This window comes from Pararge aegeria, chromosome 13 (genome assembly GCF_905163445.1).
Source record: "Pararge aegeria chromosome 13, ilParAegt1.1, whole genome shotgun sequence".
Taxonomy (NCBI): Eukaryota; Metazoa; Arthropoda; class Insecta; order Lepidoptera; family Nymphalidae; genus Pararge; species Pararge aegeria.
In genome coordinates, this window is record NC_053192.1 from 11,769,989 (window position 1) to 11,795,521 (window position 25,533).

Genomic DNA, 25,533 nt, shown 5'->3' on the forward strand with positions numbered 1-25,533 from the left:
TGCCGACGGCCGACTGGCGCAGTGGGCTTCGAACCTGCTTTCTGAGTCCTAGGCCGTGGGTTCGATTCCCACATATGGAAAATGATTGTGTTATGAACATGATGGTTTTTAGTGTCTGGGTGTTTATATTATAAGTATTTATGTGTATTATATTAATAAAAATATTCAACAGCTATCTTAGTACCCATAACACAAGCTACGCTTACTTTGGGGCTAGATGGCGATGTGTGTATTGTCGTAGTATATTTATTTATTTATTTATGTAGTAAGACATTACATACGCTGCTGTCGGCGCGGGAAAGGAGTACCATTTTTAACTATGTGGAAACGGTACCTCTGTGCTTTTCCCGAATACATAGTTTCCTATTTCCGTCTCCAGGATGCAAACTATCTCTGTGGCCAATTTCTTCAAGATCGGTGAAGGTTGAGCCAAACATAGATATCGCACAGACACACTTTCCGCAAACAACATTGTCAAACGCAAATTACCTAATAGATATATCCTTAATTACTGCCCATATGTGAGCCCTGGTAGAAGCACTAAAATAGTCGCTTACGCTGGGTTAGCAACCGACTGGTAGACGTCTGGGAAGTATGCAATGGGTTCCCCTGACGTCTACTAAAGCCAACTAGAGGGACATGCCGTGGTGGTTTTTAGTTGCGTTACCTCTGTCCTGCCCAAAAGGACGGAGGTAGCCATAAAGCTTTTCCGTCACGACAAAAAAAAAGGGGAAAGCAATCGAAATTCAATAAATAGATGGGTGATTTGTTGTAGAGCATTTGGTGTACGCCGGTTTTATCTTCTTTCTCTAACAACGAAGAGTTACCGTAAAATTAGGTGTCAGCATCGTAACCTTTGTTGACTCGTACGAAGAAGGTTAACCATGAGGATTTCTACGATGTGTTCAGTCTAGTATCAAGTAACTTTCGATTCTGCTGAACAGTTCGTAACTGCTGGGATTTTCTTCCATTAGTTCTTTTACTAAAAAGCATACATTTAGTGAGTTGGTTGCTGCTAATTGTTCAGGAGTTCCCTGTCTTGAATTATAATCACCTGATCTTCACAAAATTTGGGCTAAACTAATAATTACAAATAAAAAAAAACCCAGTTTGTTTTGAAATCATTCATCCTCTATCCCGTAGAATTATTTTTCGTTATTATTAAGTATTTATAAGTTTTATTGTAAGTCAGATATATGTTAGTTACATATTTGTCTCATAATAAGTTTTAACTTAGGAATGAGTATAAAAAAACACATTAAAATATTTTTTATTATACTTTTATTTTAAGAAAACATACTACAGATAAAATATCGGTGTACTTTAAGGGTCCCTAAAAGTACCTACATATTATTTGAACATTTTAAACAAGTATTATCTTCAATGAATGAAAACACGCAGACTTCTTTGAGTCTCTATCAAAGGTATCTTTGTCTAAAACATGCGAAATTTTTTGCTTAAAACTTTAATTGTAGTATTAATTTACAAATATAAATAGGTAACTAGATATCTGTATAAAGACTTGATTACTAAAACTCCATAACACTGTGTAGTAAATAAATGATAAATATCTAAATTCTAATCAATGTGGGAGAGAAATTATCTTCATCTTCGTCTAAGTTGATTGTTCATCGCACCAAGACTCGCAATGCATTTTTCAGTAAGAAAGTTGGTAATGACCTCAGCAACAACAGTCGACCACAACATATACGATTTCCTAGATTTCCGAATGTGATTCAAGGTCTCGATTTCTTCACCCAGAGGGATTTCCATAACATTCTCGGGGGAAAAATGGCTAAAAGTAGCCCCAACATTATCATAAGCCGCCACCTAAGCTTTGGTCTGAGTCTCAAAGTACTAAAGTAGGTGCCCTAAGGTAGACATTGGCCCCGACATTCGAGTGCTAAGGAGCTCGACATTCGAGTGCTAAGGAGCTCGATATTCGAGCCCTGGGGATAAATCTTAAGCTTTCGTGTTCACGCAGATACTGCAGGAACCTGGCTACCAGTTATAACTCGACACCAAAGAAAAATGCTGGTCGGAAGCAGATGTTAGTTTGCTTCTTCTTCTTATATGTAGACTGCGCTGATCTTCTAGATTAAAAACAGATGCTGTCGCCCTTAAAAGTTTTTCAAGACCTACAGATCGAAAGCAGATACTTAGGTACTAGAAAACTCACGCGATGCAGACTAAAATTTAAATGTTCACTAGTAAGCTTCCTCCTCTTCCTTGAGACGTAGTATTTCAGATTTATTCATGAAATAGTATGATGGTTGACGCCCTTTTAGGTCCTTAAGAACCCGCTTGGCACCCGCTTGGATCAGCAAGTAACTTAATGATTCCATCTTGTTGACTCCCATTGCGTAGTGCAGTGGAGTACGCTCCAGCTGAACAAAAATAATAGTCATGTTAATTATAAGCATGGACTTGAAAGACTGAAATGTAGCTACCGAGACGTGCCTTTAAGGTATAATCATATCAACCCATTACCATTTACCGGTCCACTACAGGTCTGATTGGGCCGGAATCGAATAGCGTGGTGGACACGCTGGCCCAATGTAAATTTTTGGACTTCACACACCTTTGAGAACATTATGGAGGACTCTCAGGCAAGCCGGTTTCCTCACGATATTTTCCTTCAACGTTGAAGCAACTGATATTTTATTGTTTAAAATGCACATAACTTAGAAAAATTAGAGGTACGTACTGGGGTTCGAACTCGCCCCTCCGAATCCTAGCTTATTTAGCTTGATTGCAAGAGCATAAATTAGTTAAATTGCACTGGTAATTCTACGTTAACCTACTTTGTTGGTCAGTTAATGGATGTAGCGTCTGGAAGCCTAATTTGATCTTGGCTAACGCATTGCATACGAGTATATAATAATAATTATGACTGACATCCGATATTAATAACTCGCATTACAGCAGAAAGGGAAAAGTTTTAAATGAGGGTCACACGGAGTTACGGACATATACAATCCTCATTCAGCCATTTGATTTGTATGCAGTGCGTTTTGTGCAAAACAGTAAAAACACCCGCACGTCTCACTTCACAACCGCGGAATGTTGCTAGCTCACAAACTTTCCCTAATTTCCCCATTTTATGATAAACTTTCATATTAGAGGCAAAATAAATACTGTCAACTGCTAAATGGAATAAAGTGACTATTGGAAAAACACTTCTAAAGTGGAATGGTTTTTGGTGCTACTGGTGGTTTACGTATGTCCTTCATTTTGTGGATTGTAAGATATCGGTTTTATGACAGAGTAAGCCACAAGTCCAGCAGTCGATTTATAATATGCTTGAGGATGAAGAAATTGCTGTCTTAATCAGTTCCTCAACTATCAGCATATAGTATGAATTCTTTAGTATAGTAATAGGTTTTCTTTAGTATAGTATTCCAAATGAGTTACTGCCATCTACTAGGTATATTCACCGTTTAATATCTTATATTTAATAGCTATAAATTATAAAATATACTTACGTTGTCCCCGAGTCGAAGTAGTTCAGAGCAATTTTCAGACAAATAAGCAACAATTTCTTCATGCTGAGCCAGTACAGCAATATGGAGGGCATTTCTGCCAAATGTGTTCTGTGCTCTAACAAGTGTTCGCCCACCTTCAGCTGACACAATCTCCTGCACAGTGTCCAAGTCTCCTCTCCGCACTGCACCGTGCAAGGTCTCCCTCGATTCCTTGTAAATAATAATAGTTGAAGCTATTTCCAATATCTGTCAAGTCTAGGTAGATTTCAGTTAATTTTATCTACGTGAGTTGAACGGGTTAAGTTCTAAATTTAGAATTTAGGACTTAGCCCGTTCAACTGTTTCTAATCTGATTAAGATCTTTCGATTACCACTAAAGTATTCATAGGGAAGGTAAATGTTTGATTACCTCAAATGCAGGAATCGACGTGAGTAAGTTATTCATCTCATCATCGCCGCGCTGTGCCACCACTTCAGATATTGGAACACCTTCATCGTCTACTATATCGAGAATATGATCATATCCTTGAAGAAGCAGCTCCATTATCTTATCAGTTTTTCCTGTAAATATGATCTCAAATTTTAAACAGTTTGAATATTATTGTCCATATTGGAAATTCCGGTCGGATCGGTCGCTATCGTTTTAAGTTGGGTAGTGGCGAAAAGTCCTTAGGCATCGAAAAAAAAAAAACTAGCCTTACTACTACTGTTTCCTAAATTCGCCGTAATGCAATAATCCATACCCTCTTATGATGAAACATAAACAGAATAAGATAGATACATATTCTCAGTTAATATTGATAAAATTATCTACAATATATTTAAATTTCCCATAGATTATACCTCTAGCAGCCAAATGCAAAACCCATCGATCGATCTCCGAGGTATTCTCCAGAACATTCGCCTGTATGGAAACATCTCGCGCTGTGCGGTACAGCTCGTCTCTAAATCCAAGGCTCACGTCAGATTCTTGTAAGAGTTGAAACAATGCATTGTTGGTGTGAGTTCTAGCTGCTGCGAAATGTAGCATGGACTGCCCGTGTTCGTCCTGAATAAAAATAGACAACTAAATGCGGAACTTATAGATAATGTAGCTACATGTAGTCAAGATCTCAATGTACGGCCGTGCCCAACATAGGGATAGTTAACTAGGCTAACGTAAGTTTATCTTACCCTATTAGCACTACTAGTTGCTGTTTCAGGTGCATCTGAGTTGTTTTCCGCATTCGCTTCTACAGCAATTACATCTATTGGCCGAATTTTCCGAGTGGCAGTAAGCGCGGCTGTCCGTGCTCTATCTTCTTTTGCATTTTTCAATGATGTTTCCTCCTCATCTTCAACAGGAGGTAAATGTTCATTGTCCATTTCAGGCGTCTCCTTTGTCACTATTATATTTGTTTCCTGTTTATGCGAAATCAATCGTCAATTATTAAACTAAGTACATAGATTGTAAGGTTTCACATTATCAGACACTATAATGGATTCAGAAACGACTCAATTAATTGAAGGTTGTCAATGTTTAAACTGAATTACAATTACTGAAACTTTGTAATAATTTATAGCCAATGATAACCGTTAAAAATATTTAACCTTTATCCGAAAATAATAATATCCGAAGTTAATAAATAGGTAGGTATCATCGCAAGAAATCGAATTACATAGTATGCTAATAAATGTAAAAAAAAATTATTACCTGTGTTCCTAATCGAGGCTTCTCCTGAGCGGGAAAATTATGAAGAAAAGTCGCAAGAAAAGCAACTGGATCCTTTGGTTTAACATTAGCCACTTCGGTCAGACCTTTGATTAAAGGATCGCCGAGTGCTGTAAAAACAGAGTCCGGTTCATCGTTCTCATACGAAAAAATATTGGTTTCCATTTTACACGGTAAAAAATTGCTTACACTTAGCGAGGTATCTGCCTTCTTCGGTGTGAAAGATGGGAATGTCCATATGGCCGTTATTGACGTGGTTTATACCTGAAACTGCTTAATAATTCACTTAGCTGGCCTTGGATTTAATAACACGAGACGTTAAAAAGAAAACTTGTATTTGCAAGTACGTAAGTAGCCACCTGCACGGCTCGATCGATGTGGATGTAATAAAGCCCTTTCTAATGACTTTGTTATTAATTTATACAGTTACCTACTTCAGGTACATTTTTACTATTGTCATTTATTTAATTAAATTACTTGTACTTTTGATTTATATCTGAGAATAAAGATAACTATTATAATTATTAGGTAACCTACTTTAGAAGTTTCATGTTAAACAGGTTGTTGAGTAGGTACGCATTTATTATTTTATTTCCTCGAAAGTAACTTTCAGTGAGAATTTTTTTTTGTAAATACTTGTTAGTATATCCGTATGCTTTTTACAATATTACGAATTATTGTCCCAAATAGCAATATGAATGACGTAGGTACCTACTCGTCTACTACTAATAAACTAAACTATTAGTTATAAATCATCATCTATCAAAGTAACCTAAAATTTTTAAGAATATTTTTGTATTAAATTTCAAGCTACGGATTTTTGAAAATTAGTTTTTCTAAGAATTCTTGCAATTACCAGCGCAATAATTCGTCAATCAACTTGGTATAAAGTAATCCTATAATGGACATCATAAAAAAGTAAACACTAAATAAAATAATAAAACTATATAGATGCTAAACTGCTACATACAATTGAGAGACAAAGGTGCCTTGTGCTGTATAGTGCTTTATAATACAAAAGCGTTGGCTGTTATAAAATTGACGGTGATAAAGCGATTGCTTAGTAAACACGTCACTCAATAGAAATGTTCACACGAACACGGTAGCTTTCTACGAACATGTAACATTTAGTAGATACTGACCTAAACTTTTGTTGAACATTTTAGTTAAATGAATCAAAAATATCCTTTGGCAGCATATTCTTCACAGCGCACCTTTGTCTTGTTAATATACATAAATAAAATACAAAGAAAATAGTGCTTCTACAAATATTAATGCAATATAAACTTAAGTGTAGAACAATAAAATTTAATATTAGTTTTTAATCTTGCATTTTTTCGACATCGTGAATATCAGCCAAGCTGCTTCTTTTTCTCCGGAATATATTGCTCAACATAGTTGTTATATGAGCAGAATTTTGCATAGATACATCTTTTTCTAGATGTAAAAGATTTAAAGTAGCTGTAGCGAAGTCGTTAAAACAGTTTGATTCGGTTATACTCAGACACTGATAGTTGCTTATCCTAGCAATATCCGAACTTAACGTCTCTCTGTATTGAAGGCCCCTCACGGCACACAAGTGCTTTATATTATCTGAATCCTTTGCAAGGCCGGGAAAGTTTACAATCAGACTAAAACGTATACTAGCTCCTAAAAATGATGGCCTGCTTGACAAATGGCCCAGTTTGTCATCAAACACAAAATCAAGTTTTTTGTGTAAATATGTCATAATATAAGAAAGTTTACTGAATGTGAGGCCTATTTCTCCCGGAACATCGGCAGGTGTTGATGCTACTACCCGTAAATGGTCGTGAACATTAATCCAAACCGCTACAGTATTATCATAACTCACAAATACTCCACGGCCATAAGGCCATTGTTTTCCGTGGAGGCGATTGCAATCGTCGATTTCATCTCTGTCACATAGAGAAATTAATAACCCAGATGCAGCTAGTGCAGCACATATTTCAGATGGTTTTTCTAATATTTCATTTAGCGTGTAATAAGAGCCTCCATTTTGATCGGATTCAGGACTTAATTGTGCAATTATTTTAGTAAAGTCATCTCTCATTAAAACTGTTGTTATTATTCTTTCAATGGCTTCTAATTTACCAATCTTAAGGTTCAATGGCATTTCAAATCCATCTAAATTTCTAGAACACTCCATTGTACCCGATAGTACAAATTCATCACTTGAATCTATATTTATCTCTACTATCTTCTCAGATGATTCTAAAAGTGGTGAGTTTTTAACGAAATCAGAAATAGGATGTTGTGGTAAATCAGAGTAAATATTTATATTGTGAAGATCTTTTATAAGTGGCGTCAAAAATTCTGTAAATACTTCATATACATAATAATCTGGAGCTGTAACTCCACCGGGAAAGTCTTCTTCTACAATCTGTACAATATTTTTGTTGGCTGGCAACTTTTTCACAGCAGGCCATATAACATCAAAAAGATTATGGTCAAGTTTGGTTATTCTGTATTTTAATAAATCGAATGTTTGCCGTTTAAGGAATCTTCCCAAAACATGTGGTGGTGTTGATTTATTAGAAGATGCAGATAGTGGTGTGCGTGTTGATCTAGCTGATGCGAGGAGCCTGTAGCATCTCTCCAATGTATCTAATGCTTCAGGTATATCTAAGATGCGCCGGGATGATACGCGATCATCTGGTACTACACATAATACATTGTAATAAAAAATCTTGATCATGTTTTGTAAGTAATAAAATAACTAATTTTCTTGATATTGCTAGTACACTTACCCTGATCGGAGAACATGGTCTGAGCTTTCTCTTCACTAATCCCAAAATCTGATAACAATTGTTTGAAAGGTAGTAAAGTTGGGTTTCTATAATAATCTTCAGCAGAGCGTCCAATCTTAAATTAAAAATTGTTAACATTTACTGCAAAATTAGTCTACTGATAGAAGCGGTCGATTGACGCAGTGGGCAGTGACCCTGTGTTCCGAGGCAGAGGATTCGATTCCACAACTGGTCAATGTTTTTGTAATGAACGTAAATGTTTTTCAGTTTATGTATAACTGTATTTTATAAGTATTCATGTATATTATCTATACTTATAATAAAACTGGAAGATGTCAGTACACTTAATATATTTTGAAAATTTTGACCGAGGGATGCTCTATAATCGATACTGTGTCCAAAACATTTTTATAAATTTTTTGGCTGTCTGTCTGTCTGTCTGTTCGGGCATCACGAGAATGGATGAATGGATGTTTTTTACGCTTTAACGCCACAACGAATGAACCGATTTGGCGCAAATTTGGCAGAGACATACAATATAGTCTGGAATAGCTCATAGGTTTATTTTTTATCCCGGAAAAGCAAACAGCTCCTATAGGATAGCACGCTATTTTTTCCGCATTTCAAAATCCGCGTAACAGAGTTTTTTGGATAGGCATATTTGAGGATTTGAAGTCTTGAAATAGATTGAAAAAAATCCTATCACGATATTAATCCTTATCCAAATAATTCGTTTTATAAATAAAATTGAATATTTGCTTGCAAATTCCTCTTTAAATTATTCGAATTCGAACATTTAGAAGTTACCACGGTTGTTTAGAAATGTTAAAAGCAAGAAAAATGCCAAGGACCTCCCGGCCGCTTATTACTAGTTTGTGAAAAAACTGGACCCGGTAGGTGGTGCTGCAATTAGGTTCTTGGTTTTTTAAGATATTAAAACCGAAGTGGCGCGGTTCATCAAGTTCATAAATATATTCGTCAGTTATCTTAATAACCATAACATAAGCATAGTTTACTTTGGGGCTAGATGGCCATGTTTGAACCTTTTGCTGTAGTATATTTATTTATTTGTTATATTTATACTGTTCCTAAGTTAAATTGGGAAAAACTTACATCATCTAAATCTTTAGAGTTAGCGCCCAGTTGTTGTAATAAGATGTAATAGTGACCATTGTCTGGTATCACTGCAGCAAAATGTAAAGCTGTTCTGCCTTCAAAGTCTACAGCAGATAATGTTTCCGGGAATCTGGAAACAAACATAAGCGTCGAAATTGTAACTTCTACCTTTTCTTGTAATCTGTTAAAAAATATACAGATATTTGTAATAAACCTTTAATTATATGTAATACCTTCCCCCTAAATATTTAATTATATTAGTTTTTCCATGAATCGTAGCTACATGTAGTGGAGTAGCACCATTAGCTGAAATAGGATCACGAGCAATCGCAAATTTTCTACGATCTAAAGCTGATTGCAAATCTTTTATATTACCATCTCTTGCTGCTATGTGGACCCTATTTATTTTTTCCTAAAACAAAAAAAACAAACAATCAAAAACTACTAGTAAATCCAATGTTCTCAAAAACAAAAAATGAAATCATTGCATGAAATATTACCATGTAATTTGGTACATTATCTAAAAAAGCTTGTAATTCAACATTTCCAGATCGTCTGCCAATCAATCTGGATCCTTCTCCATTTAATACTAAGGTAGCTAACATTTCCATATTTGCTGTATATATTAAGTCAGTAACTTCGGGATCTATTTCATTATCCTGTGTAGGTAATTATGTGTTAAATAATCAATAATCTATTGGGAAAATTATAGTGTTAGGCATTCGCGGACTATGTCAACATATAGTCTAAGAAGCTAGCAAATTAATCTAATTATCGTTAGTGTTGAGGTGTATGTGAGATATTAGAGGTGCTATATTGTATCTACTCTAAAAACCACCACAAGGAAATTTAAATTTAATTCACTTATTACCTTTAAGTTCATGACGAATTATGATTTTATGACATATTTTTGTGTACTTACTACAACATTTTTGCTGCGAACTGAGTTATCTCTTTGTGTAACACTAGCGTCTTGAGTTTCTTGTTCAGCTTCACTGCTGATAATACCTTCTATGAGACTTTCTTGGATATTTCGACCGTTGGTGAAGTTTCCTTAATTAGCAAAACAACCAAATATATTGAACTCATTAGGGACCCTCATACACGTTATTATCTTACTTAAAATGTAGTGATTAATTGTAATGTGTAGAACCAGAAGAGGCGCTGAGGCTACCTCTTTTGGTACTGCCGTTATTTTGTCTAAATGTAGCGCTTTTAGTGTAAGTGTCACTATGTTCGGGGTAACATGTTCCTTGGACTTGTACATCGTCATCGTCCTCATTGTTATGATTAGAATTACCTTCACATGTTTCATCTTCTTCTTGCTTAGAATTTTCATTTTCGATTATTTCATTTTGATTATTTGAATGTTGGTCTTTTAGTTTTTCATCGTAACCATTAATATTTTTAGTATTCTTATTATCATTATTATTGTGCTCACTCTCTAATTGCTTCATATTTGAATCATCTTCCTTTAATTGACTTTCTTCTGGTAATTTTCGTGGACTATTATGTGTACTTTCATGCTGTGTTTCTTTTTCATCGTTATTCATAACATTATTTCTATTATCGTTAGCATTTTCCTGGGGGTTTTCTTCATCTTCATTAGATTGTGCAGTAATTTCATTTTGACCACCCATTTCATCTTTATCTTCGTCACTATTTTTGCTTTGTTCGACTATTTCTTCAGTGTTTTCATTCAAATCAGTGCCAATATTATGCTCCACCATCTCGTTTTGCTCATTGTTTTTATCACTGTTTTTACGCTCCGCTGCAGAATCTGCATTTTCTTCCTTTACTTGTATCTCAACATCCCTATTTGAATTTTCTGACACATTTTCCATTTCAATTTTATCAGCAGACTCCTTTTCGGTTTCTTCAATTGTGTCTTCTTCGTTTTTCCCTTCTAAAGGCTTTTCAATCTCAGTAGTTTCCTAAAATTAAAAATATGATTCATGCAAATGCCTTTTGCTTAAAAGCAATGCAAATTAATTAAAATAACTTCCGTAACAATATAACATGCGAAGCTCACCTTAATATCTTCTGTATGATCTTCGCTGGGATCGTTATAGCCAACATTCTGTTTTTCACTATCATCCAAGTCTGGTAAATCACTTATTAACTCATGTGTGCTGCTATTTTTCAGGGACGAAACATTGTTAGTATCAATGCTATCCGTTACTGTACTTGTATTATTTTTTGAGGAAATATTTTCGTTTGAGGCCTTAACATTTTTTTTTCTATTCTTTTTAGTATTAATTTCTCCAACGAATTCAGTATCTAGAATTTTCCAGTCCCATGAAGATGGATATGTGCCAGAAGGAGTTCTTGGCGCCTCAGGCAATATTTTTAAGATATTTTTGTCTATATCTTGGGTCCTATTGATGTAATAAGCTGGAGTTTTATTTTTCTATAAAATAAAAATAAAATGTATCATCCCATGCCCTTTGGTGTTTTCTATTTTTATAACTTTAGTAGTGGTATGGAGAGACTTAGCTTTATGGAAAACATTTATAGCTAAGAAGTTCTGAAACGACTCAACAAAAATATAAACATGAGACCAGAAAACATATTATGTCATGAAATGTCCCTAAAACTGTACAGCATTATAGAAGAAAAAAAAGAGAATCGGTTTTATGGAGCGTTGATAGGGTCGGAACCAGATCCTTTAAAAAGGAGAAGAAGAACGCCAATGATCAGAGTGGAGGTGGCAACACCAACACTAAATGCAAGAGTAGTAGTAAAAGCAAGATTAAACCAGTTGCATAACTGAGTCAGTAAGATATCTCGAGAAACAAATATGGCGGAAACGTGGATAATAAAGAATATATTCTCTTTTAGATTTTTAATGATGAATTATGCTGCACTTACATTATCCACAATGCTTTCGTCTGCGCCGGAACTTATAAGAGTGTTGTACGTATGCTGGTCGTCTTTAAAAACGGCAGCGTAATGTAGTGGTGTACGTCCATCATTATCAACATCGTTAATTCCTTGAGGGTATCTCTCTATTATATACTTCATTATACCACAATGACCTAGGCCGGCAGCCTAAAGAAAAAATAAAGTGAGTATCGCCGCGCCACAGCCTAACAACAGCGTGGGATTTTAATTTAACTATGTCTAAAAGTAAAATCATTTAAATCGTTTCATCAAGCCAAAACGACGAGATGCATGGAAACGGTGGGATGGGTGAAACAAAGGAGAATGCCGGATGTAGTATGGGATTTGGTTTCACATAGTACTTATTAGGTGCCTTCATGGAAAATATCTCATTTTGAAGGGTTTAATAGTCACAATACATTACCAAAAACATCAAAACTCTAGTTCGCCGGATTTCAGAGTTACAAGCTGAAAATGAAGTTGGTGAATTTAGGTTATTTTTGACACATGCCATTATTGTATCTACCTATTGATGATACTGTTTTTCGTTTTGTATTGTTTTTTACGTACACAACAAGATGACGGAAATAATAGAACCACTAGTTTATTTAATTTAAAGATTTTTTAATCGTCGTCGGCTTGGGATTTTAGTTATTTTTTAAAAAACAAAAACTTTTTTGATACCAATTTGAATGAGGCACCAAACGTGTTCCGGCATTCTCCTTTCTAAATTCATAATCATAACGGACAGGATCTCATTCGGTCGGAGAGCTCTCAGGCATGCATGCCGCTTTCCCTTCGCCGTTAAAGCAAGTGATATTATAATTGTTTAAAACAAACATAACTTAGAAAAGTTTGAGGTACGTGCTGGAACATAAACTCGGGCCCTCCAAAATCGAAACCGAAGTACTAACCACTCGGCTATCACGGCTTTATTCACCCATTCGGTTAGGATTGCATAATATATAGTATATATAAGTGATAAACAACATGATTCGTCTATTGAAAATTCATTCCCTACATTTTATACTAATAACTTTTACCTATTGCATTGTATGGAATATTCAATGTCATGGAGCATTGTTTTCTTTGAATAGGTAGAGTACATTGCGTCGCCTCAATAAAACTAGGTAGAAACTATTAGCTTCTAAGTTTCCGTGGGGGTGCTCAAATAATAGGGGACACTGTGAACTCTGCTCAGCTGCCTTTGCAGCCAGGAAAGTTTACTTTACGTACGTCGAAACAGCTTTTTATTTTTCGTACTTTGCAGTGTATTCAGTCCAAGGGGAGTTGATAAGAATACTATATTTATGTAGATACATTTAAGTTAATTTATAAAGAGATGCAGTATAAACTAATAAAAATTAGATGAAATAGGTAAGGTATATAGATAGTTTGTTTTCTATCTTGAGGGTACATTTCTAAGCACAATTACTTGTAAAGACATAGGTATATTTAAAGAAACAATTGACAAGCAACCTATTTACTAGAAAAGTAGAAACGGCCGTAAGTTAGTTGTATACATGCAAATTGTCTGTGTAGAAAAATCCTTAGTGCTTTTTATTAGCATATTTTTACTTTATTCCACTAAACGACATACTTTGTGCATAGCTGTCAGGTTGTTGGCGTCTCTGCTGGATAGAGCCTGGGGCGGTACTGGATCGCTGGTCAGTTTCATGATACCTTCTAAATCGTTTTGAATTACAGCACTATGGATATCGCGTATCGTATTCTGTAAAACGGACAACCGATGAAATGTAAAAGTTACTAATAGTTCTTTTTTTTTTAAATGTGTAAAAACACATCTAATACAGCGATGTTGCTACACATTAGATGAATTACTTAATGACAAGTTAGATTAAATAAGTAAAATGTTGGAAAAGAGCAACTACTGAGTTTCTTGCCTTATAGGAGATTTTGTTCCATCAAATTCAAATTCAAATTCAAAAATTCTTTATTAATGTTAGCCTATTGCAGGCACTTATGAAGCGTTCATGCATATATGTTTACATAATTGTGTAATGGTGATAACTTCGTTCGACAACTTAAACCTAAAGCTACGAGGGTTGAAAACGCGCCCTGTTCTACGATGAGCCTACAATAAACTTATCCAGGTATTTTTTTTCTTATCACCATATCACAGAAAATTTATATGAAGCTATGAAGTTAGAACAATTCACATCATAGGATAGGAATAGGATTTTTCTGAAAGCTCACGTTTTATATAAACTTTGAACTTATTGAAAGACATCTCATGGAATTCATTGGGTATTTTTTTATAAAATAATATACAAGTGCCCTAAGTAAATGGTAAGGTGCAACTATATCAATAATAGACTTTCATCATGAGGTTTCATAAATCTATAGATTCATTGATATAAGCTACTTTGTTAAAGGTAAAAAAGTAAATAAAATTGCTTACTTATCTGTCAACAGATTAGTAAGCAATTTTATTATACAGATAAATTAAATACAGAAAACGGACATCCACCCTTTACACGCATTTTGTAACATGACAATTTTCATAGCCATTATCATCTGATTCATCTAGTCAAGATTATGACAAGGCGATTTAGACGATGAGGCAGATTAAAAAATTGCAATCAATTGCATTTCAAAAAAGCGCCAAAGTGTGTGAGCGCGAGGGAGAGTCTTCCCATCGACGCAGATGATAAAGCGTACCGCTATAGTATTACAATCGGACACCTCATCCTTTATAGTCAGATACTTACCATAATATAAGGTACAGCCTCAAGGAACCTCTTGACCACGGGCTGGCTGGATACTTCGCTGAGCAGCCTAGCGCCCTGCCCTTCCCACACTACGCGTTGAAGGCGCCCCATATCGCATTCGTGACACCATATTCGTATGTTGTGCCGCTTTATTACCAACCCTACGTAGTTTTTAATATAAAGGTTATTGAAAAATGAAACTATTGTAACCATAGATTGTCACTAATTCTCTCATTGGTCAGCCACTACCAGTAAGAACGCTCAGCTACGGATTTCTATTAACTGTCATCATCAATATCGTCATATCAACCAATTACCGGCAAACTACAGGTTACGGGTTCCCTCCCACGATAAAAACGGCACTTAGTACCATGCTGGCCAAATTGAGAAAATTATAGAGGAATCTTCTCAGGAATGCAGATTTCCTCAAGATGTTTTCCTTCACCGTTAATGCATCATTTTCTTTGCGTTAATCATTTATTTTTCTTGAAAAGCCTTAGAAAAAGACCTTAGAAAATCTAACCCTCTAAAACACCTTTTTCCCGTTCTCTTGCTGTAAGTCCTATCTACAAAGGTTGCCTGTAAGAGATTGCTTGCAGCAATAAGGCCGCCTTTGCATGTGTACTGTATACTCCTGACTGTTTCTTTTCCTGTATGTTATACGTGCAATAAAGTGTTTCTTCTTCTTCTTTTTACCGCAAGTCAGTCCTCTGAACAAGAGGACTTAAAGAAAATATAAAAGAAATTACATGAAAGACAGTTTCATACAAGATCTTTTTGTTGATGACAAAAATGATTGAATCGGCTGAGTTTTAAATGTAAACACAGGGAAATACGCAATATCGGTATCTTCAATTTTTTTTGGTAAAATCGGTCTGAGCTACATCCATCCCTATCGCACTTTAAGGGGCAATACGGGCGCAGCGCGACGGCAAAAGTTTTTTCAAGTATCTATAAAAATTGTCTCAAACATTAACCAAAACAACGATACAATCAGCTTTATCTCTGAAAAAAAATCAAGTTATAACCCCTAATCTATTGAGATAAATGTTTAAGAAATCCATGCTTTAATTCTTTAATAGTTATGTACAATTTCTATGATCTCATAGAGTATTTCGGTTCATCTCTAACAAAACTTTTGGTATGGTATGAGCAGATACAGTTTTATGTTATTGAACATGGTTGAAAGAATATTTTCAATCATTCAGTCAGTACGAGTATATGCGTTTTCCTAGTCAGTTTTCAATCGATTAAAAAGTTCAAGGTAAATTGCCCCTCAACAGGGGCAATAGATGATAAATATAGCAAACACTACAGTTTTACTCGTACCTATTGATTAATCGACACAATAGTTCTAACTGACATTAAATAAAGAGGTTTCCAATTCGATATCGTTTTCTCTGTGCGATCACGGGTATGTATTTAGATACTAACTTTATTAATAGGAGTAAATTTTAAGAGACCATTGCAAAGATTTGTAATGGTGCACTGTGAAGTTAAACATCTCTGAGGATGCTCAAACCTACGTATCGAGACATTGAGTAGAGGGCATATTTTAAAAGATCTGCGTTGCATTAAATCTTAATACTAATATATAAGGAAGTTGTGTTAGTTACACCATTTATAACTCAAGAACGGCTGTACCAATTTTTATGATATTTGATGTTATTGGATTTCTCTTAGTCCGGAATAGTATAATAAATATTGAAATTTAACATTCATCGAAAAAAAAAAATATCCGAAGTTTGCTGGGACAGCTAGTACGTTTTTTATCCACGTTTCTGATACTTGCCGCTAAGATGTGGAACGCCCTCCCGGCAACTGTGTTTCCTGCCACGTATAATTTGAGTACCTTCAAGGCTAGAGTGAATAGGCTTTTTCTAGGCAAGCGTGCTCCAACCTAGACCTCATCATTGCTTTCTAACGGGCATGATTGTCGTCAAACGCTGGCCTATCGTTAATAAAAAAAAAGAAAGATCTCTTTGATACATTCGTATTTGTTAGATAATGTTTCAAAATAACTTTATTGAAATAATAAAATCTGCAATTGGTCAAATTAACCTTTTTTTCTAAGTAGCCTTTAAAACTTTAGTAACACGTGAAGACGAGTTTATTATGTCCTTTATTATTATTTTATGCTAACACGGTTGGCACGGTTACTTGTTAAATATCTCATTAAACCTATTTTCAAATAAAAACTGGCATACCCGTGGTTTTACGGCTGGAGGAAGAGACCAGGCGTCAAAAAAATGTAGAACCTAAAACTATAATGATTACAAAGATGCATAATTAGAACTATTATGATAAATATCATCTCTATCTCTCGCCATCTCAGGTCACGGCTGCATCAGAGATTCCGTTTTTGTCAAATAGCGCGGAGATAACATGATCTTACTACTATAACACGTAGCTTTATTAAATTCTGGTAATATTATAAGCTAATTTCTCAAGAGAAAGTTTTTCTATACAAAACCTTTATTTCCTCAGAATGATTACAATTATTAGTTGTATTGCCTTCATAGAAATAAAACAATTACATTGTTTGAGTTTGTAAAGCAACTAGAAGTAGACGACCTGTAATTCTTAATAATCCGATTGGCTTCACAGTAATCGTGTAAGGCTTATATGAAGCAATGCTAACTAAAAAATTATATTCCCTGTTTATATGACTTTGATTGTCTCTATTCTAAGACATACAGCCACACGTAAGGTCAAAGCCCAATAATCTATACATATAATAATTTTAAATAATATTAGATTCTTACATATTTTTTTTCATTACATATGAAATTGGTGTTTTATAATTACATCAAAAAATATTTATTTAATTAAAGTATGTATCATTGCTATGTATGCACTTTTGCTATCTCATTGGTGGTTTATTGATCCCTTTACTAAAAAAAACAATCGGTCGGGAATCAATATAAATTTTGAAGCCGCTTTAAACTGCCCCAATTTTTGGAGGTGAATTTTTTCCTTTCAAGAAGTTATCCAAATTTGAAAAATATAGTGACATTCCAAATGAAGCTCCTCTTAACCTCCTCAAGCATTGCTCCTGAAGCAGTAGTGGCCTAGAGCGATTGACCAGCCTTCTTGAGGCAATTCTTGAGGTACCTTTGAAGCTTTTTCACAATTCCAGTTTGCTTCAATTGGATTAAAACAGTTTTATCACTAACACCGAAGCCTGCAGCTAGCTCGGAAGTGGTTTGCGATGACTCCGCTTTCACAATAGCCTCCAATTCTTCATTATAAACGTTGGTATTCAGCCGTCCAGGTTGAACTTTCCAGTTTGAAAACGTTGGGGTAAAAAACGCACTGTGTTTTCTATTGCAACACGGCCGCCATACATATCATTAATCCTTCGAGCTGTTTCTGCTGTACTGGTGCCACGATGGAACAGGTGCACGTAAATAATGCGATATTTCAAGTTTGCCATTTTGTAAACTGAGTGTCGCAAAGAAAAAACCAAAAGAGGTAATAACAAATGAATTAGAGCTTTCAAAACACAAAAGCATGAGTAAATATAGCTGTATAAATATTAAATTGTAATTCCTAACCAAAGAGAAGGTATTTGAAATCAAAGTGGCCAGTACGACAAAACACTCATATGTAAGAATCTAATTGTATTTATAAAATATGTACACACATGTATGTATGTGAGTTTCCACTCTCCATATGACAGACATACATTTCCAACCTACATGATAATTTGCTTAGTGAAAGGTAGGTACTATAATTTTCTCTAAATATCCATAACGAAATGACAACGTAGGTACGAAGGTACATATATCACGCACATGATAAAAGCTTATAAGAAATAAGGACAGGTGGTTAGTTACCTGAACCTCCAGTAGGTATTTATTAAGGATACATCGTCATGTAATAGCTGCAAGGCAAGGTCGCTACATTCAGGCTAGCTCAGGCTCAGACAGACACGTTGTTAATTTTTAATGACGCGCTACGGATCGATCGCACGTATCTACCTTTCAGAACTACACGATAGACATTTATTGGCTGTGTGTTGACTGTTATTAATGAAACTATATAGGGCACGAGGACTTTATTTGTACCTGAACTAAATAGGCGATGCTATTGATTATAGCAAGGGTTCCCAACCTTAGGGAACCAGCGGCTCACCTACATGTTAAGAAATTTGTCACGGCGCCCGCGCCCCAACTTAGCTAGTTGAAATAGGCACCTACTTGTTAGTTAGGCAGATAGGCGTAGAAAATCAAACATCCTCATTATGAAACTAATAAAACCATAATAAATAACAAATTACACAAAGAATTAAGAAAAATAATACTATTTCAACAATGGGACGACTGAACTTATTGTTCTCCACACCGTTTTTCAAAATGTGAGATAAGCTGTGACACCGCTGCACAAAGACCTACAAGTAGCGCTTCGTGTTGCATCTCTGTACTTTCTACAGCGCTTTGGTTGGGAAGCCCTGGATAGCATTAAAGAGCGTAAATCTTGGATGGCCGTTAAAAGTTGGAGGTCCAACTTGCTGGAATTACGATCGGATTTGAAAACGCAAAGTCTGAAGACACAAGATAAATAGTTAAGAGACCCCCGGGACATGAGGGATTATCGGGGACTGGGGAGTGTGGACCGTCTTTCCTGTGGATGGGTATCCAACCCATCCTTTAGGATAAATAAATGTTAAGGTCACTTACAATAAACACAACAATAAACTTACATAATTAAATTTTTAATTTAAGTCTCATAATATATTAAATCTTTTTTTTCTCTCCGTATTCTCTTCTCGAGCGGTTGAAGATCATTATCTACACCCATGTACACCCAACAATAGAATATCATCATAGTAAATAAAATCTGTATTTGACAGTTTGACAGTTCAAAAATAGTAGTGCTCCGATCGTCACCAAACTGATTCCCTGAAAGTTTCATTGAAATCAGATCAGTTCAGATTCATTGAATGAAAAATCGGTCCAGCCGTTTCGGAGCCTATACGGAACATACCCACACACTTTTTCTTTCATATATATAGATTTATTTAATCATCATCATCATAAAGTGTCCGTTCACGGGCACGGGTCTCTGTTCAGAATGAGAAGGATTTAGGCCGTAGTTCACGAAGCTGGCAAAGTACGGATTTGGAGACGTGCGCCTTAGAAAACATGAAAAATTTCCGGTATGCAGGTTTCTGGACGGTGTTTTCCGTTACGAGCAAATACCAACGAATCAAATTCGACGATGCTCATTCTACGATTATGCCAACCAATAAATTGAAGAGACGGTTTAATTATACTGCGAAAAGATGCAGAAAACTATAAGGAGCTTTCAAAAACACTGCTGAATGAAGCAACAAGTTCGCGTGTTTGGCGGTCGGAATTATTACTGCGATTAGCATAATGGTGGTTTTCTAAAACACCCGAAACAATCGAAACTGTGCTATCAATCAAGATCTGATCAAGCGCTATTGGATTGAAATTTACTTCAACGTTATCGGTTATTTTAAAAGCGAATAAACATAGCTCAAGTGTATTTTGTAATTGAATAAATAAGTACCTATTTAATGAAGGTCACGCGACACCTTTTAATTAATTAAGGCATATTGTTTATATGGACTATAATTGCCAAAGTATACCTAGTAACTACATCGTTAGTCTAGTGGCGAGAATGTTCGACTGCAGGTCACAAGATCCTTTGAAGGAGGTTTTTCAATACAAAAATTTTAGTACTAGCCCGGAGTTTGGAAATGGGCGCCGATTCACCCTATGCTTCGGATACCTGCGCCTGATTTCTTTCCGGTCATGTCGGAGCAGCTGTTTCCATCGGACCATGAGAGTAAGGGAATATAGAGTTCACTTGTGTTTTCGCACACACTTGTACAGTATAATATCTCCCGCGTAGTTGGAAAATCTCTCAGGAGATTAGCCACAGTGGTTGAAATCGATCAGGTAAACTGTTTTGATTGCCAAAGTTTATTTGTGTTTAGCATATAACATTTTATTTGTAGAGTATCTACTCTCATAAGAGCGCTTTAAAGATGAGTCCTACTACAAATTTGTCCAGCAATGATATCAATAGGCTGATGATGATGATGGAAACTATCAACATCTGGGTGGGAAGTAGAATATAAAGTATACCAGTTTGCGAAATATAAAGTCGTATAACACGACACGATAACGGGTGCGGCATCAATTCCGTGAAAAGCCTGAAAGTAATATTCATGACCACGCAACATTTAGCCAAGCCTTTGAAGCCAAGCCTTTAGATGACACTAAGGATAATTTATAATTAGGATATTAACTTATGAAGATACTTCAATAAGTAAACTTACACAAACTGATTATATTTACAAAAATAGTCCTAGAAGTGATTAAGCCGAAGAGATAGATTCATATATCACGGCGCTGAAAAATTTTTGTTACGCCCATTTGTATTTATACTATAATCGGAACCACCTTTTTATAAATCTACATAATTACAAATGAAATAAACCAATAGGTTTTCAGAACTTTTAACGTTCTTATAATTTCCAGATTCGGAAATGCTTATTTTAATCTGGCTTTTATTATGTAACCCTTAAGCTAATTTAATAATTTCACCAAATTAACTGTCATGTTTTTAAACGTCACTCGTCGTCTTTGCTAACGAACTGAATTTGTAAGCTGTGTGATAAATGGAACCATACGTTAGCTGCCATATGCAGATTTTAATGGAAGCTTCAAAAATATACAATCCATATAATTTTCTAACCCCGTTCTTCCCCGTAGATTTTAGAAAACTCTAAAACGAACCTACTTTTTTAATTTAGTTTCTCAACGTTGAAAATCATGAGAATCCTCAAAATCTCATATCTTTGAACTCCCATTTCATCCCTATTGGGATAGGTTTCCCAAATAAATCGTAGCCAAAGTTACTCCCTGACTCCTGAATAATCTTCTAAGCTTAACTTGCCCTGAGTTTGTATTCCAATTTTTTGATTCCTCATGAAATTCTTGTAACCGTAAACTTAACCATTGTGATGGTAAATACGTGTTAGATTATTCAAATCAAATTTCGTATGTAGAGATTTTATTACGCCAAGTAAAATGTAGGAAGCTACTATGTATAGATCATATAAGTACATAGAAGCAAGGAAAGAACCATGAGTTTTCTACATTTTACTTGGCACCGACTGAAATATTGAGCAAAATATTTAATTCTCTTATTAAAAGTCAGTTTTTGTGAATACTTTTTTTAACGATTTTTAGTGGGTAGGTTTGCAATCATATCGACGTAAAAATAGCCAAATGTCAACTACTCATAACCTTCTACAAAATATTGCTTTTCCCGAAGCCTTGTGAATGCTTGAGGAGTTCTCCCGGCACTACACCATCTGCTGCTTTATTGTGACGAGCATAAATTACTTTCCTACTATATACCATAATCGAAACGCACTACTTATTATTGTGTAGTTTTACCTGAGGAAATGGTTCTTTTCACTAGCAAATGCTATAAGAAAGTTAATCAACTTTAGATTAGATTGTGAACTTGTGACATTATTTTGTCAATCATTTGATAAATTAATAAACAATATATCAATGAAAAATATTTTTGAAATGTAATGTAATGCTTTTGAAGTTGTAAACAATATATGAAGCGCTCGAACACTAACTAAATACACACGGAATAATCAAATGCCTACTCATCCTTACTAATACTATAAATGCAACGCGTTTGTCCTTATTCAACGCAGCAACGGAACAGAATGATTGAATTTGCATGAAGATTGCAGTAGAGCTTGAAAATTCCATTTATGCAATAAATGCCGAGGATTTTAGAGGACGAAATTAATAGGACCCCTAATGTACAAATAATTATAGATAAAATAAGTAAATAAATTATATGTTTAGAGAATTATTTAATGAAAGGAGATCCTATATCGATGAATACCTTTAAATCTGTTCACTTATTTTATCTTACCTAGGCTTTTCCTAAGTCACGTTCGGAAAATTACCGTTTTATATGTAAACTGCGAGAAAACACTACAGTTCCGAAAGTGGTAAATTTAAATTACGATAAAGTTTAAAACAACTTTACTTGTAATCTTTTAAAAAATAATATTTAGCGTTGGTTAGCACGTTTAATATGGAAAGTTATTACAATAGCTCTATTTTTTATTGTCTTTATAAAAGCCATAAAATCAATCAATATTTCTCAATTAGAATAAATTATTATGAACTACAACAGAATAACTGAAATTGTCCAAATAATTAAAATCACTTGAATAGAAAAGTTAGTTTTTTTGTTGTTTTATTTCTCCATCTTATAAAATACACGTAATAATTTGGGTAGAATTAGTCCTACAAAAATCAAAGTCGCGTAGGTCAGTTTTACCGTTTAACTATGTAATATATTGTTTAAAATATTCGGAGGCACGAGCTCTTTTCAAAGAATTATCGAAAAGGGTTATCGAGTCTACCGGTGATCCTAGAGCGGGCAGTTACCTTGGCCAACGAATTAGTTTGGCCATCCAAAGGGGCAATGCTGCCAGCATCTTAGGAACTGTGCCTCGCTGCGGTGGTTTCGAAGACGTTTTAGATTTTATTTAGTTTTACATAGTTTATTTTAGGGTATATTTATGAAATAATTTTTTTAAAGAATAAATAAATTTAAATTTACATATATTGTCTATTATTGTTAGAAATTATTTTTTTGTCCACATAAATGCTCACAATATAATACTTACACAGAATATATACAAAAGTATGTCTAACTGTGGTCCTGATTTCCGAAGATATTGCAATCGATGACATGATGCGTGCATTCAGTATCGTAGAAGATTTACTTAAACCCTATTTTCCTTACTTGTCTTATTTTATAAACAAAGTTTTCATTGCTTATTAATAAATTGCTAGATAAAACATGCATTCAAAGAGGATTTTTTTTTTTAATTTCATTTGTTTTTATTTATTAAAACACACTTATTTTTGCCTATTTTCACGACATACTTTACACTAAAAAGTAATGAAACGATTGTTAACATCGTAGAAGAAGAAGAAGCAACACTTTATTGCACGTATAACATACAGGAAAAGAAACATTAAGGGGTACCTATACAGTAAACAACGAGACATCCAAAGGCGGCCTTATTGCTGCAAGTAATCTCTTACAGGCAACCTTTGTAGAAAGGACTTTCAGCAAGAGAATCGACGCACAAGTAACACAAAAACAGTTTATTTTATACATCTTAGCATGCTGGTTAGAGTTAGATGCCGCGATAAATATGAAAAACTTAGTGAACAGGGTAAAGCTGTGAACTCACCGGGCGGGTTGGCGGCGGGTCGGGCGGGCATGTCGGCGGCGGTGTGCACTGTGGGCAACGCGAGTAGAGTGCGCGCGGACCGGTAGTGGGCCAGCGTGCGGCCGGCCACGTCCCTCGCGCCCCGCACCGCCCCCGCGCCTTCCAGCAGGGCTGCCAACGCCGCCTCGTCACGACAAGCAGCGGTGTAGTGGAGTGGAGTACGACCTTCCTGTCAAACATTACACCCTGAAAATCGTGACATGAACGGGTGATTACGAATCTTGCGCTGACAAACAACTCTAATTTTTCGGAGTTACGTGCATTTTTACATTAATCAATGAAATAACACACCATTAAGGTGAAGGAAAACATCGTAAGGAAACCTACATGCCTGAGAATTCTCCATAATTCTTTTAACACAGCTTTAATTCTCAAGTGCGTGTGGAGTCTACCAATTCGCACCAGCGAGGCCAACACGGTGGCTATATCGCCCTAAACCCATCTCATATTTTGACACATACGGGACACTCTGTCCCGTAGGTTGATGATGATAACGTTTGACAGCAAATCAATTGCGAGATAAACATCTGTCGCAAACCTGTCGTGAGATTCGTTATCACCCCGCCGATTTGATTTCAGTATATAACGGTTCAGTCAAAGTTCATGAGGAAAGTATACGGTAAAAATGTCAAAAATCAGAATATGTTTAATGTATCTAAGATTTCTGTCGATTTATAAATTTATTAATTAATAATAGGATTACACGGGATCAATCTGCTCGGAGGACTGATGGACCTAATCGAGCGCAAGGTAAATTGTCGACTCTCTTAGTTGCACCTTGTAGTGACGGTACAGAAGTAGATGGCGAAAAAACTAAATTGCATTTGATGTTACAAAATCTAGTGTTTAGATACATGAGGTAAAAGGCCGTTGTGAGTTGTAAATAGAAATCCATTCGAAAGCTCCAGCAGTAGACATGGTCGAGACCAAAGAATAAACGGTTTATTTTTCTACTCAACTTTTGCTATGACTTAATGCTAGTACGATACTCACAGAGTCTCTTTGATGTACCAGCTGCGAATAGTTATTGACGAGCCATACCACGATGTCCGTGTAGTTGTAGAACACCGCTTTATGTAGCAGACCAACGCCAGCTTCATCGTAGCATGCTACATACTTTTGTCGATTATGATCATGGTCTAACAGCTCCTGTGTAGCCAAATATATTTACAAAGATAAGAGTCATGCTTGTCTCAGCTAATAAAACATTATCAAATTGCGATCGTCTCGATCATCGTTGTCGTTGATCAAGGTTGACTGCAATCTTAGCTGCTGGAAAGTTATGATATAGTCTAACCGTTTAAGTATAGTTTAAGTTATCACGCGACATCGTACCGGAACGCTTAATCGCTTGGCACTCTTTATAGCCAAATGAGGATATAATTTAGCCAATCAAGAAATATCGTCACCGTCAAATACCATGCTGTACTGTAATTATTTTTAAATGTTTTGCAAAAAAAGGATACTTAATTTTTTTTCCATACATTTCAAATTCCCTAAAATGATCCAATTTACG

General features: G+C 35.4%; 1 protein-coding gene across 1 annotated transcript; it reads right to left on the reverse strand.

The window, feature by feature from the left end:
- Positions 1 to 1,335: 1,335 nt before the first annotated feature.
- On the reverse strand, positions 1,336 to 24,035 carry LOC120629039. Its single transcript, XM_039897778.1, has 18 exons — positions 23,979 to 24,035; positions 14,696 to 14,856; positions 13,564 to 13,695; positions 11,952 to 12,131; positions 11,113 to 11,490; positions 10,381 to 11,014; positions 10,003 to 10,133; positions 9,581 to 9,739; positions 9,314 to 9,492; positions 9,078 to 9,210; positions 7,965 to 8,079; positions 5,386 to 5,466; positions 5,179 to 5,306; positions 4,659 to 4,886; positions 4,329 to 4,533; positions 3,895 to 4,046; positions 3,486 to 3,695; positions 1,336 to 2,387 (listed from the first exon to the last, which is right to left on the reverse strand). The coding sequence occupies exons 1-18, from the start codon at positions 24,007 to 24,009 to the stop codon at positions 2,208 to 2,210; spliced, it is 3,417 nt and encodes a 1,138-aa protein (XP_039753712.1). The 5' UTR covers positions 24,010 to 24,035; the 3' UTR covers positions 1,336 to 2,207.
- Between the last annotated feature and the right edge of the window lie 1,498 nt (positions 24,036 to 25,533).

Excerpts from the sequence above, each read along its gene's own strand:
- LOC120629039 (XM_039897778.1), bottom strand. The coding sequence starts at position 24,009 with ATGCCCGCCCGACCCGCCGCCAACCCGCCCG. Across the intron at positions 4,887-5,178 it reads AGCCTCGATTAGGAACACAG|GAAACAAATATAATAGTGAC; the intron begins GTAATAATTTTT and ends TCGCATAAACAG. Across the intron at positions 4,047-4,328 it reads TTTGCATTTGGCTGCTAGAG|GAAAAACTGATAAGATAATG; the intron begins GTATAATCTATG and ends TCATATTTACAG.